The sequence below is a fragment of the Rhea pennata genome, chromosome 1, assembly GCF_028389875.1.
Source record: "Rhea pennata isolate bPtePen1 chromosome 1, bPtePen1.pri, whole genome shotgun sequence".
NCBI lineage: Eukaryota > Metazoa > Chordata > Aves > Rheiformes > Rheidae > Rhea > Rhea pennata.
In genome coordinates, this window is record NC_084663.1 from 84,383,555 (window position 1) to 84,398,325 (window position 14,771).

Consider the following 14,771-nt stretch of genomic DNA (forward strand, 5'->3'; position numbering starts at 1 on the left):
CAGAGCATACTCCTCACTGCTCCATGCTTCAACTTCTAGAGCTATCAAACACAGAGGACAGAAGCTGTCCTCTATAAAGCTCGTGGAAATATATGGAGGTAAATTGCAAGAAAAGGTAGGGGTTATTATGTAAAAATCCTGCTCTTCTCCCACATAGTCCCTACTTCAACAGCAGACCTTTTGGTCCAACAGCAAGACACCTCTTTGCTCCTTAAAAAGTTCCTTCTCCTTGATAGGGTTGCTCTTGGATGTTTTTGCAGAGCACGTCACAGCAGACTTTTGAGCAGGCTGCAGTATCACGTTTTCTAAAAGGATATCACTAAATTAATTATATTTGCTCTGACTTGGATCCAACCCTCTCAGGCTACCATAGGAGTGAAAGAATAGTTCCATCTATTATGCATCTTCAATAGAATATCACATAAATGAGAGAAAAAGCTAATGGATGAAACACAGCAGGTGAGCCTACTGCTCCTGTCCTAATAAGCTGAGATGGGGGTTGGAAAGCAGAGTACCAGCAGCATGTGGCAAGGTTCTTGCCTGGGCCATCACAGATGAGCATTCTGGACAAGCCAGGGCCTCTTCTATATTCTGCATGCCAGTAAGCAGAGCATCTCTGCCAGCCAATCTCTTTCAGTTGTGAAGGACTCAAAATAGCATGGAACTTTCCATAGAAAGCGCAGCATTCCCAGTGCTTTTTATGGAAGGGACAAGCTATCACTGCACCACAGATCCACAGTTAAGACAAATTACTTTTATTGTCCAGTTTACAGTTGCTTTGCTAAGTCACAACCATCTCTGGGATCACTCTGCCCAAGGAGATGAAGGCAATCAATGCTTCTTGAGTACAGCTGGGTTCCTTGGAGCTTTGATACCCCTTGACAAGTCACCAGTGCAAGCTGTGGTTCTCACACATGTTCTAACCTCTTCAGAACAGAGGGCAGCTTGCAATAAACTCAGCTTGGCAGGAGGGGAGCACCAGAACAAAGGTAAACAATGTTTGGGTCTACTGAAGAAACCCATCTATATTAGACAAAGGGAAAGCCCTCTCCCACTGCCCAATTCAAGACCTCAATCTGCCCTCCTGTGCTGTGAACCCACTAGGAACTCAGAAATTATCACTAGAGCAAGTATAAGAACAACAGGCTAAAAGCAAAACTGAGCTTGGCTATTCTCTCTCATCTGTGTCCTCAGAGCTCCTCTACAGTCACCCAGAAAGGACTTTGAATAATACAGAACATGGCAATGGAAGACCAACGAACAGAACTCTAGACTCTTGCTGTCCTGGTAACTTCCTTGGCTAAGGAATTAACTTGCCACTCTGCCTCAAGCCAAAAGGCAAGCACTTGCCTCCCTGAAATCCTGACCTGTAGACTCTTAGCTAGCTGGAAGCCTTGACAGAGAGGGAAGAAAGAGCAGTCTGATCTTCATGCAATGTGAATGCCTGATTCCAGTCAATGAAGAGTTTTAGCTGGGATGAAAGGTGTCAAGGGGTTATAAGGGGCAACGGATGATAGTGGAGGAGGTAGAAGAATCTATTCCAGCATGGTCTTGACACTGTGAGGGGCTGTTCTGCTGCTGTTTCTCAGGAAAATACAGTGTTTTGTGAATCAGATCTTTAACAGAAGAAATGTCACCTCTTTCTAAAAAAAAAGAAGAGAGAAAGATGATTGGTAAGGATCCTCATCAGGTAGTAGATTACTCTCCTTGCCAAGAAGTATCTGGAATGCTAATGTCCAGCATTCCACCTGCCAACAGCCCCTTTCCACTTTTTTCATGCATAATCCTCTCACTTTCTGCACTTACCTACACCTAGCTGCTGCAGGAGGTCTCCAAACTCTGGGTCACTCTCCAGGATTTTCAGCAGGTTGGTGGATTCCATTCTCTCCAGCTGCACATCCCAATAGACGTAGATCTTCTGATTGAAGCTGACATAAACCAGACATGGGCTATTGCTTCCTCCTTTGCATGCATAGAGACCTGCAGAAAGCAAAAGAATGGAGATGCAGGACATAAAAAGCAAACATGCAGCTTTGCATGATGTGATACCAAAGCTGTAGCAGAAAGCATCAAGAAGCCAGGATAAGTGGCAGAGACATGAACCTGGGTATGTGTAGTCCCTCTGAGATAATACAAGAGATGCCTACCAGTCTGACCATGGACAAGTATCTCTAGAACTGTGGTATTAATGCATAGAGCTTGGGAATTTGCATGCTGCTTCTTGCAGGTCTGAGAACAAAGCCAAAGCTGAGGCAGGCTATATAGGGCTCCACACCTCTACTGGCAATAGCTTAGTAGTTTGCAAATTGAAGAGGAGTGGGGAGACAAAAGACCATCTGAATGCTCCCAAACAGAACAGGAAAAAAAAAAAAATCCAAAAAAAACCCCCAGAAGACTCCACTATTCTCCATTACAGACACGGCCCAACATCACTTCTTTTCACCACTCCTTTTTCTAGATACTACCAGAGGGAAGACTAGCTTGGCATCCTCCATTATACATGCCCGAGGAAATTACTCCCACTGCAGACATTCAAAGGGTCTTAGGTCTCCCATAGAAGAACATTAGCCTGGAGGGAGAAATGCTGTGAGGCTGGCTTTGCAGTCCAGTTGCCCACCTGCACAGAATGCACTGACATTCTCATCTGCTTGAAATCTGGCGACGGTCCGATTGTGGTCAATGATGTATGTCTGGCCATCCCATGCACAGGCAATCACTTCCTCATGCCCATTGCCCTACAAGAACCATAAAATCTCTGTTTAGCACAGACATGAACTATTCCCAGAGGCAGGCAGGAATCCTTCCTTCTTGGAGAGAGAAGCATCTATTCTAGCACATTGCTTTAGTATGTGTTCAATACAGAGCCTTGATAGAGGAATCAGTAATCTCACAGCCACAGTGGCAGATAATCTCTTCCCTTTGGGAAAAGCTTCTAGGCTTTCTGTGCAACAGACCGAAAAGTGAAGGCATGAATAGGCAACACTATAGGACACTATAAAACACAAGAGAGAGGAAACCTACTGTTCCATCTCACAGTTCCTTACACCTTGGGCTTTATTCTGTCTTTCTTTGGTTCTTCATTGCTTCTTTCTCTGCCTTCCACAAGAGCACCAACAACTCCCAACTCCCATTCCTGCCTACCAGGTACCTCCTCCCAATCCCAACTTTCTGAGGATACCAGATCGCAGAGAGTTTCCAGAGTAAGGGAATACAGGACTTGATCAGACCTACTATGCAGATGGTTTGGGACTCTGGATCTAACAGTGGTTGCTGCCAAACGCATCAAAATATAAGTTTCCCAGCAAATGGATGGAAAATACTGTCCCTCCAGCACGCTGAAGCCTGAATCTTCCATCCCCCAAAGTTGAATCAGTTAATTATGAGAGCTCTGAATATTCTAGACAGCCGTCACTCTCCTCCTTTGTCTTTATTAAGCAGCCTAAGAGAAAATGGTCATGTAACAGGGAAGAAAAAAGGAAAGAAAGAAACAAAACAAAACAAAATCCCAATACAGCAACTCCCAAACCATCTTTTCTAGGATATTTGCTGTTGTGGAAATGTATAAACATTTCTCTCCCCATTTTGCCTTCTTTGTAAAAGTCTGCACATAGATAATTTCTGACCAGGATTCTCCCTGAAAGGATACTAACATTCAACAGAACTCAGAAAACAGAACATTAAGTTAACAAGACATCTCCTTTCATAACTTGGTGCCAGCATCCTAAGAGCAGGTAGACAATTAGGTATATCAGCAGTGAGCAAAACCACTGGGTCAAATAGGCAGACACAGCTCAACCTCTTGCAGGTGCATGGACTGACATGCCTGGACTGCATGACCTGATGGAATGCACTGGGACAGTCAGAGCTCTCTTCGTATCATCCTGGGACAATTCTAGTATTTTTTTTTAGCTAAGATATACTCCCTCTGCACTTTCTAAGTTTATGTGCCAAGCCATGTGGAGTTTTTGCTCCCACTTGCCCTCTTCCCTCCCAACACCATTAACAAACACACTCACAGTAACATCCAGCTTTTCCAGAGCAAACAACTGGTGATCAACTTGCACAGACCAGAGCAGCTTATCTGCCCCCTCCATGAGTTTCAATGTCCCTGAAGGGAGGAAAAAAAAAATCGTCTTGAAAACATCAATAGGAAGCAAGATGTCCACTAGCACTGGGCCCTGCATACTCCCTCTACACTCAGGGTCTTCAGATGTAGTTGATGGTACAGGTACCATCACTATGGTACAGGCTGTGCTTGATAACATACAGCACAGCTTCAGTTCAGGGATGTATGACAGTCCATTATCTTGCCAGCAGGAAATGGAGATGGAGAAGAAAAATTGCAGGAGCCTTGCTAATTGAATTGTACTCCAAACTGCCCAAAATGGGCTCCCAGAATACAGTACATCAACAGACCTCACATCAGGCAATGCTTAAAGTAGAAGCTCCTCACCATGTCCCACAGATCATGCAATCTCAGAGAGGTATGTTGGTAGGAATTGGCAGGTTGACAGCACAGACATGCCTCTTGGCTACTAAAACCATTCTGGACACTTAGCTCACATTCCATTTTCCTATCATTCAGAGAGATATTGGGGTGGTACAGGGCAGTGGTGGGCATGTGGCCATGAGACAGATCAGAACATAAACACGAATCCATTCTCATAGTGTACTACAGCCTTAGTATGGCTCATGAGTGAACCATGGTGAGGTTGGGGGCTTTGCCCAATGCAGCAGCATCAGAATTCAGGCCCAAGGAATAATCATAAAGTCCCTGGCTGGATATCTTAGGACAGGTGGATTTCCAGCCAAAATCTGTCAGGCTGCCTATTTGGGTATACAGAAGCACAGCATCTTGTCATCATACAATGGGTTTTTGGACAGAATCCTTGTACAAGCCTGGAGAACCTGACTCCTAGGCCTACGTAAGGCCAGTTCCTGTCTGAGCATCCAGAGCGCAGCTTCAATTTCATTTACTGCTTCCGGAAACAACCTAAATTCCTTCAAGTACAAGGACACGTATCTGCTGTGGTTTAGATTCTCTCGTCTACATGAATGGCACAGCTGAATCAACATCTCAAACAACTGTCTAATCATTGGATTAAGTAGGCAACCGGCAGTCAGCAGATGCAAGTTCTGGTCTCACCTTCCATCTCAAACTTGCAGTGGAGCTTTGGGCCAATGACCTAACCTCTTCATACTCCAGGTTGCTCAAGGCAGCATAGCATTAATACTTCCATCCCCATTGGCCATGGGGTCATATGAGTGAGTAATGTTTGTAAAATGCTTTGAAATCCACAGATAAAAGAACTGCGTCAGGGAAGACAGAAGGCTGGATATTAATAACAATAGAAAACACCACAGGTTTCCTGGAGGGAACAAACCTGTGCAATACTGAACTCAATTCGGTAAGGAATAGAAATATATGCTCAATTTCACAAGATTTATCATATCCTCAGATACACAGATGCAATCACACACCTCGTTAAAGGGGGATTTAGTGAGAATTCACACACCTTCACTCCTGTCTTAGCTTTCATGCCTACACAGGTATCGGCAGAAAGAGTCTCAACGTCAAATTCTCTTGTCTGATCCAGGAGCTGTTTCTGAAGCCTGATTCCCTCATGTTTCAAGACTAAAAGCACTGAGTCCTTGTTCCCTACTTTGAATTAGTGGCAGGCCTTGGCTGCCCCACAGGGCCCTCTCCCAGGACAGTAAAAGGACTTACCATCTAGAGTACAGAGAGCAAAGAGGCCTGAACCACTATTCACACTGGAGCAGCCTGTAAATGCAAAAGAGAATTACTTTTCTATGAGTCTTGTCCCCTCTCTCTCCTGAGGAAAGATCCAAAATAGCAAGCTGACCCATACTTCTCCCTCCTTTTCTGCCCAGCCTCGACATTTTGTGTAAAAGATATCTGCACAGTCTTGCAGCTAACCCTACTTCCTGACAGCTTTTATCTGTGGGGCACTGGCCTCTCAAAACAAAAGATACCAAACCTTTTGTTTGCACTGAAGTAGGCCTGTCTGGTTCTGCTGCCTGCTTCTAGGAGTTTCTGTGCCATATAAGTGCCTGTTGTAGGCCCTTGGTGGTTCTGGTTTTAATGGACTTCATTACATCCCCTCTAGTCTCCAGAAACACCCAAAGCAGAGGCAGGAGCATCATGAGGGACAAAGTGGAGAACAGCTGAAGCCAACAGCATTACAACTGCGCCTTCACCATTTCTTTCAGGGATGGGAACTTAGCCTTCAGCTGTTTGAGGAAGGAGTAAGGGAACAAGGACAGACCTCATTAAGGGGACAAAGTATTAGTCATGTTAGCACAAAAGCCCCTCCATGGCAATTCATGAATGAGTCTCTGGAGAGAAGCTCCAAGACCCATGCTACCACCTCTACTGTAGTCACTAGAGCAAAACTGTGCAGAAGCTGTGGTCTCCCCCCAGCAAACTTTGGTCAGATGCTACACAGTCCTTGCACCCTGCACCCTCCCATGACAGGACTGCGCTATTTCTGCTGGTCATCTTAAGAGAAACAGTCAGCTGGTTGGGTGTCCTATTGTCTCTCTCTGACATTCATCCAGACAGACCCCGATTAAAAAGATCTGCTGTGCCACTTTTATAGAGCTGTCACAATAGCACTCTAGCTGTTTCATTACTGATGATTCAGCACAAGAGGCTCTTCCCACCCTTCCCTCATCCTTTGTTCTGTGCACCTCCATTTGTTTGCAGGCTCTTCTGATTAGGTATGACATTTTGCATGCAGTGAAACAATCAATTTCATGCCCTGGTGCCCATGGGGCTCATAGTAGCAACTGAGATGCAGAAAACATAACAGGCTGAGCAAGAGACTTGGGCATTGGGGAGGACAGGGTACTACTGTGTTTGTTGGGGGGACAGGGCAGGATTCATTTGGCTGTCCGTCTCCCCCAGCTCTAACTCTCCAGAACAGCTGAAATCCTCTTCAGACTGTGCTGCAGGAGTAACACTCAGAGCAAATGCAGCTGGATTCCAGCCAGCCGCAGACAAAGAATTCAAGTGATCTATACTGGGAAGCTCATGCCTCTTTGCATTAACCCCACATGCTCCAACTGTGAGAACTGCACTCTCCACAGTTGCCAGAACAGGGTCCAGAAGAAGTGGCAGCACAGAGGAAATGTCCAAATAAAACAGCAGTGTTTATAAGGGCTGACAGAAGCAAGTAGCTGTGGAGAGCTTAGGCACAATAGCTGAACGGAATACATTGGTTGGAGACAGAGCACACCAGAGCATACAGCTCTGGAGAGACTGGAATTATGTATGTAAGGGAAGAGCAGGACATCACTGTTGGAGGAAAGGTATCAGGAATCAAGCTCTGCAAAGTACAAAAGCAAGTACGAACATGAAGCAATGCAGAGAAGGCGATACATCTCAGGAGTAAAAAGAGGGCATAAGCTGCAACCATGCAAAGACAAGGAAAAAGGATGTCTGCAGGAGCAGAGCATGGAGTAAATGCAAGGCAGTGGGGCTGCAGAAAAGCTGCTATGCGGGGTGAAGGCTAAGAGCTACTCTGGGAGGAACAAGGGCTGTAGGAAGTTTGAATGCAAACATCCACCTGTCCTACTTCGGGGGCTGGCTAACACGAACTGAGCAACCTGTGTTCTTGTAGCTACCTCCTAGAGTTATTATTTTTCTACCACAGGAAATCCAACCTCATACTGGACTGATGCATTGACAAATTCTATCAGAGACAACTGCTGGGTCAGAGACCCAAGGCTTCCAATTTCTCACCTCGGCCAATGCTACCAATTAGATGTGTGGAAACATTCTTGTTGTGGATACGACCAGATGTTTGGTGGAGAACAACATCTCGAACAGGTGCCTCCCTGGGGAGAAGAGAGACAGACATCATGCTAGGGACTCTGCAAGAGCAAACTTATGAGCAATGCGCTCCAGAACTCTCCAAGTCCAGAAATGGATGGGGGCTGTGCACAGGCTAATTCTCCAGTTATATACTCAGCAGCAAAGAATGACAAAGGAGATCAGTCTGGCTTAGCAGAGGGATTATTTGCTGATAAAGACTAAGAAAAAGAATGCACACCTCCTTAAGTATGAAAGGAAACTGCTAATGTTTAAAAAACGAAACAGAATGATTTTATGTATGAGAAAACTGGAAAGAGCTCAAAAATCAGGCAGTGAATAAAATCAATTCCAACCAAGGGAAAAAAAGTAATTCCTACCATTACTTTCAGGTAAGCCTGGCTGCCATTCCCTCAAAGAAAACATTTGCCTGGAGCAGAACAGGCTCAAGTGCCTAGGTCCTGGCTAGAAGGGTACTTTGTCTACTAATGTCTCTAATAAACCAAGGAGAAGACTTGTCCCTGGACAATGACAAGATGAATGCCTTCAGCTCTTTGCCACACAGCTCAGAGCAAAGCTGCCTACTAATAAATTGCCTCCTACTACAGTTTTCTGCGTCAGCCTTGAAGTCTCACAGAAGACCCAAGGAACATCTCAGTTCCCAACAAGGGTCCCTGAAGCGCCAAGGACAATAACCTCCCTGGTCATTCTGACTGCTTTGGTTGTGATTTACAGCACTTGCCAGAAGCCTCATTAGGAAAACTTCCACCTACCAGATCTGGAAGAAATCAGTGAAACTACGGTGTTGTTCCAGGACTTCTGACTCATTGGGCTTAGCCCAGCTAACAGTCACCACACTCCCCACCATTAAATAGCTCCCCAGATTACCTACTCCTCTTTTTCTGGGGATACAAGCTGCTCTCCTTCCTGCCTTAGCCCTGGATACTGCCTTGCCTTGGCAAGCTGTGTTTGCCACTTTCCTTATGCAACCTAGGGAATAAAGAGTGAGATGCAAAGAAAGCTGCATACATCTGTGATAGACACATGAAAAGGAGTTCACAGGTACTTGGGAGCAGATGGGTTTAAGGTACTGGGACAAATCATGGACTCTCAGCAGCAGAGCAGGACACTGAAGATGAACTGCAGCCCTCTGTAGAAAGTTGATGTGATGGTGGTCCCTTGCAATAGGCTTCTGAAGAAGAATCTCCTTACCTACTCCATGCAGATATGCTGCTCACCTGCCTGGGGCAGAGTTGTCTCTTCCCTCTGTTGTGGGCTGCTGCTCAGAGTCCCAGGTGCACAGAAGAATTGCATAACCACAGCCAGGCTGAGATACCATCATCTGAGGCAAGCCATCAGGGCCTGGGTTCACAGACAAGCTGTCCACCTGTACTGACATGGGAAAAACATGGAGTCAAAATGAGAACTTCATACACCTCAAAGGACTCCACTGTGCTTCCTGTATCAAAATTGGAAGGTAGTAGATTTTCTACTAGAAATTCAGAGGGGGCTGAACAAATTTAGCTAGAGGGGCAAAATATCTGAATTACAGTAAAAGGCATCTTCTCCTACCAGAAGCCACCTAAGAACACCCCAGTGAAAAAGGCTCTCAAGAGTCCTCTGAGAGCTGATGACTGTTTCCCAGACCATCCCAACCAGCTGCTCTGCATACACAGGAAAACTGCTAGGAAAATCCCTTTTCAAGCCATCCCTTCTCCAAAAAAAAATCTCTCTCACAGGACTGAGATTTTTATGCCCCTTCCGTTGGCAGACCTCATAAAGTCTATACTTGGTATGTTCAGCTTCAAGCATCTTGTTTCCTACCTGACCTTCTAGCAGCCATTTCTTCAGTAGAATCAGCTGCCCTGCGATGTGGTCTGAACTCTCAGATAAGTCCTCCCAGCGGAAGGCACGCACCACCCTGTCCGTGTAACCCACCACCAACTCACACTTCCCATCTCCATCTGCAGAGGATACAAAGAGACAGATGATCTCTCTCAGGTTTTCACAGCCCTAAATCCCCAACGTTCAGAAACCACAGTGCTGGTTTCCACCAGCTGGTGTCTCAGAGGATCCCAAATCTATAACAAGAACTTGCACTTCAGGAAAATTCCTGAAGTTCTCACTCTTAAGTACTTGGCTGCATTTGCTAGAGCACCTACTTCAGCAGGTCAACTTCTTCTGTATCCTGAAACCTGAACACTTTCTCTACCTTCCAGCTCTACCTCACACCCACAAACTCCCTCACTCTGCATTCCCACCCCAGCTGCCCTGCTCACCAATGTCGTTGATCAGCATGACCTTGGTGTTGGCAGGAATGTGCTGCTTGAACACTGGCTTCTGCTCTTCTGCTGCTCCCGCCACCAACTCATGGTGGCCTGAGGCATCTGGGTGTTTTGAAGCTGGAGAACTCAGGTCAAAAAGATGAAACCAGCCTTCTGCACCCACTGCCACCACAAGATTCTAAGAGGGAAGGAAAAAACCTTCTGATTTTTCCTTGTCTAGAAGCTGTCCCACAGCAAGGTAAGGGAAAAAACAAGGGTGGATCCATCAAGATCAACAGATGCTACAGAGGGAACAGTGAAGTTTCTGGTCAGCGTACAAACTACTCAGGTCCTGCAGAGTCCAACCTTCTTGAACATTCCTGTTTGTAGGTTGATGTGCACTTGCAGTCCGCAGACAATGTTTGGCTTTCTCAATCCTCACTTCCATTCTGTTGCCCTCTGGAGCACAGATACCTAAAGTATGTTAGGTGAGTGCCTAAACTTGGGAGTTTTGGACTCGACAGCCCTGCATTAATCCCAGAAATACCAATCCAGCAAAAGACACACTGGAATTAGCTTGGGAGTCTAGACTGTTCTGTGGCTCAGTTTTTTTAGGTGACCTTAAATGGACACAGCCAAATGGCAGAACGGCCATGGTCCATAACAGGGACCATCACAGAGCAGGGAAAAACCCACTGGGGAAAGTAAGCAACCCCTAAACCACAGAAGCCTTGCAGGGCTCACACAAGGAGACTTGGCAATCAGTAATGCTTCCTGAAGCAGGGTAGGTTTCTTTGCTTACCAGTGCCTGCATATGGCTCGCAGGCACATACGGGTTATGTGTAAACAGAGAAACCTTTTTCTTACGAAGAGTAGTGCTAAAATTCTTGAATTATGGCAGCTCCTGGACAGAATGCACCTGTCCTCCTCCACATTCAGCATATGTCATAACTGTAAACTCCTGAACACCACCCACATGCCCTACAGACAGGAAGGTTTGGCTGCTCTCACCTTTCCTTTATTGCATATGTCTCCCACACCAACACATGTGAGCTGCAGGAAAAAAGAAGGCTTTAAGAGTTGATACATGAGAGAAGGTAACACAAAGCAGCACTTTGGGATAGACCTCTGCTAACACACCCTACTCACTCCTCTCCTCATAAAGAATCTCTTGACCTCTAACAGCCTTTTCAAGGCCAAGAAGAACAGAGGCAGGGACAGAAACACATCTGATCCACAAAACTGCCCAGAGCTCTGGGGCAAAATCCACAGTGCATGGGAGCAGGATCAAGGCAGAACAGAAGCACAGTTCCTTTGTTTATTCAGGCTGGGTTCACAGCTAGTCCACTGGGTTAGCTGTTGGCAAAAGCAGGGTCTTATATCACTATATGAACCAGTTCTGGCTACCTTTCTACTCTGGCCTACACATTCCTAGGCAGTAGTCAAGGACAACAGGTTGCACATACACCAAAAGGCACAGACCATCTTAAAACTTTGTCCACAACTGACCATTCCTTGGCAGGATCGCACAGTCCAGGGTTTGCTGTCATCATTCTTGTACACATAGAGTTTCCCATTGGTGTCGCCCACTACTAGCTCATTCAGCTGGACAAGAGAACTGGGTTAGTAAAAAGAAACTTACACAGCAATACAACATTCCCAGCCCAGCAGGAATTACAAGGTTCAGACTTAAAAACTTTCTGTAGGAAGAATCAGCAAAGTGAAACAAGAGTTAAAAAGAGAGCTATGAATCAACAGAGAATGTGTGAGGCGGGGGGGGGGGGGGGGGGGGAGAACACCATAATTTAACTCTAGGAGTTGAAAGGGTGAGAGAGTGGCTCTTAGAGCCCCTTATAACAACAATTCATTATTCATTGTTTCTTTAGCCATTGTTTCAGAGTTCTGTCACCAATTTTTAAACATCTGCTCTGATAACCATCATCATTACCCCACCTTGCATCCTTCAATCTAGACTGATTTGATCTTTCTTGATTCTTCTGAGGAAGCTGATGACAATAAGGAAAACATAACCATTGAGAAAGAAATTGCAAGAGCACTCACAATAGGCTTACACCAGGTGTTCTGCCTCACTGAAGTGGCTAAGATTTTTCAGAATGGTGATCTATTCTGAAAAGAAGGCTGCTGAAAAGTCAGCATTTCCTCCAGCTTATGACCCTACTCCAGCTATTCCATCTTCCACATCATGTTGCTGTATATTTAAATTGTGCGCATTTCATAAGTCCCTCCATACATTCCCCCCCCTTACACAAATTGTAATAGGAAAAACTGTTTTGCTGCCCACTGCATTGCTAGCCACTGCACTTTTCAAGATTGCCCAGTAAGGCTGTGATAGAACTTGGTTGTTGAGAAAAAGGGACAGTTCCATAAATCAGGCAGAGCAGTAATCTCTTCCTAGTAACAGCCAAATTAAACCCAACATAAGCAGAAGCAACTCTTTGTGGGGCTGACAGCAACATTCCTGATGCACCTCCATCAAGCACATGGATCAAGAAACACAGAGACCCAATCCTGTTCCCTGCAGGTGCGTCACTGTGTCCCAATAGTCTCCCCATGCCTCCATATCCCTACCAATGGAGAAGTGTGACACTCTTTGGAAGCAAAAGCTCTCTGCTGGCTGTACAACATCCAGTGTCCACATCAAGGGTGCCTAGAAGGTCTAATGGTGATGCAAGCACTGATCAGTCGTAGCCCAGAACCACAGAAATATTCAGTTTGTAAGTGACCCCTGGATGCCATCTGTTTCAACTCCTGCTTCTCTGACATTAGCTCAGGCTTCTGTCAAGCTCCAATAATAGAAGATCTGCAGCCTCTTCCAGGCATCGTTTCCAGTGCTGCATCACCCGCAGGGAGACTTCCCCTCCCTCTCCTCTTTAATTTTCTTTGTTGCAACTTGTGATTGCTCTGTCTTGTTCTATCACTGTATTACCTCTGAGAACGGCCTGGCTCTGTTTTCTCCACAACTACACTAGGTAGTCGTGGATAGCGATAAGCTCCCCTCCTCCACCTTTTGCTGACTGACCAAGTACATTTCCCTCAGTCTCTCCTCACATGCTACATTCTCCAGCCCCCTAAGCATCTTCAAGTCCGCTGCCAGCCTTCCACTGGTCTGTCCCCGCCTGGACCCAGCACTCCAGCTGCGGCCTCACGACGCCAACTGGGAGGGAGCAGAAGGGAAGATCGCCTCCCTTGGCCTGCTGGCACTGCCCCACCCGGCACGGGCCTAACGGCCGCGCTCCCGCTGCCCGGGCACGCGCCGCTGCCATCAGCCGCCCTGCTCCGTACTCGCAGCGCGCCCCTGAGCCGCCGGCAGCGCTCCACCCGCACGGGGGCGAAGCCAAGCCAGGCCCCGCCCGCTCTGCCCGCAGAGCCACCGCCGCCTCCCAACGCCGCGGCGCCGCCTGTCCCCAGACCGTGTCATTGTCGGCGTCTCCCAGGCAGATAGCGTGCGGAAAGAGGCTCCCGCTGAACTCGAGTGCCACGCATTGCACGTAGCTGACGGACCGCATCCCACCGCCGACCATAGAGGCGGGCCTCCTTTAGCCGGCGCCCAGGCCCGCTGTCCGTGCTGCCGCAGTGGAGACGCTGAGGCGGCCCTATAGCTCCAAACTGAACGGGGGCGGGACGGCGGCTTGGGGAGCGCGCCCGCGCCGCAATCACGTGGCGGCGCTAGCCGCGATAGCCGTGCCAAGCTCTGGGCGGTGCCAGGGGCCCGCGCATGCGCCTGGAGGGCGTGGCCAGGCGCCCGCGCATCGCAGTGCCCCTGCGCTGCTGCCGCCTGGGCCTGGCGCATGCGGATGGAGGTTGAGGAGGGAGGGACCGAACTCCCGCCTGCCTGCATTTTGAAAGATCTGAGTTTATACCTTACGGACAAGTGTAGCGCCACTCCGACGCTGGCGCAGAGCAAACGGGGTTGTCTCGTGACTTCTGAGCGCTTGCAACAAGACAGTAACCCCTTGGAAAGGCGGCATGGCCGAGCCTGGCACTGGAAAGCCCTGAGGCAATCAGGAAGGCTGGGGAGAAGGGAAGGGCCACTCCAGGTTCATGCTCTTGATGTGGAACTACAGATTTGTTATTTTAAAAAATGTGTTTAAAAATGCACCTTTTCCATTTTTGCTTTAAGGATTTTTTTTTCACTAAGCCCCCAAATTCTTGGAATCTTGTTTTTGCAATTGCATGAGCACGTAACCTCATTTGAATGAGGAAGGTAGGAAACACCACTATGTACTGGCATTGCTGATCTGTCAAGTACCAGAGCAGCGATCAGGGGTTCTAAGTGCCCAGCTGTCTACCTTGATTTCCCACATAGCTTCAGATACATCCATTTAATAACCATTTCCCTCTGTCAAGTGTGAATCACTGAGGCACACACTAAAAGATGAGTTGCCTCTTCACAGATTACATGACCAAAGTGCCCGCAGTGGCACAACAGCAAACAATATAAGTGGTTATGGTGCTATTACGTGCTTTCATACAGAAACATGGGTCTTGGAAACCATATTACTTTTTTTTTTTTCCAAATTGCAAAAATCCTTAGAAGCATGTGAATTCACATGAAACTTTTTCCCCAAGCTTTGAAAAAGCAGTACTTAAGACTGTGCAAACCTGCCATCCCCAAATTTCCCTGTTGTAGTTCAAACTGATGAACTGTTTTC

General features: G+C 47.0%; 1 protein-coding gene across 3 annotated transcripts; it reads right to left on the bottom strand.

Moving 5' to 3' along the window:
• Positions 1 to 734: 734 nt before the first annotated feature.
• Positions 735 to 13,803, bottom strand: ITFG2 (integrin alpha FG-GAP repeat containing 2). Of its 3 annotated transcripts, none has more exons than XM_062593450.1 (12): positions 13,530 to 13,803; positions 11,581 to 11,703; positions 11,110 to 11,151; positions 10,114 to 10,297; positions 9,659 to 9,798; positions 9,073 to 9,221; positions 7,766 to 7,860; positions 5,729 to 5,782; positions 4,017 to 4,108; positions 2,618 to 2,735; positions 1,807 to 1,980; positions 735 to 1,643 (listed from the first exon to the last, which is right to left on the bottom strand). In XM_062593450.1, exons 1-12 carry the CDS (start codon positions 13,638 to 13,640, stop codon positions 1,495 to 1,497), a joined length of 1,431 nt encoding a protein of 476 aa, XP_062449434.1. In that variant the 5' UTR covers positions 13,641 to 13,803; the 3' UTR covers positions 735 to 1,494. The 3 variants fall into 3 exon arrangements, with proteins under 3 accessions (XP_062449434.1, XP_062449445.1, XP_062449452.1); XM_062593461.1 differs by having other exon boundaries at positions 11,608 to 11,703; positions 13,530 to 13,802; XM_062593468.1 differs by lacking the exon at positions 9,659 to 9,798 and having other exon boundaries at positions 9,073 to 9,226.
• Between the last annotated feature and the right edge of the window lie 968 nt (positions 13,804 to 14,771).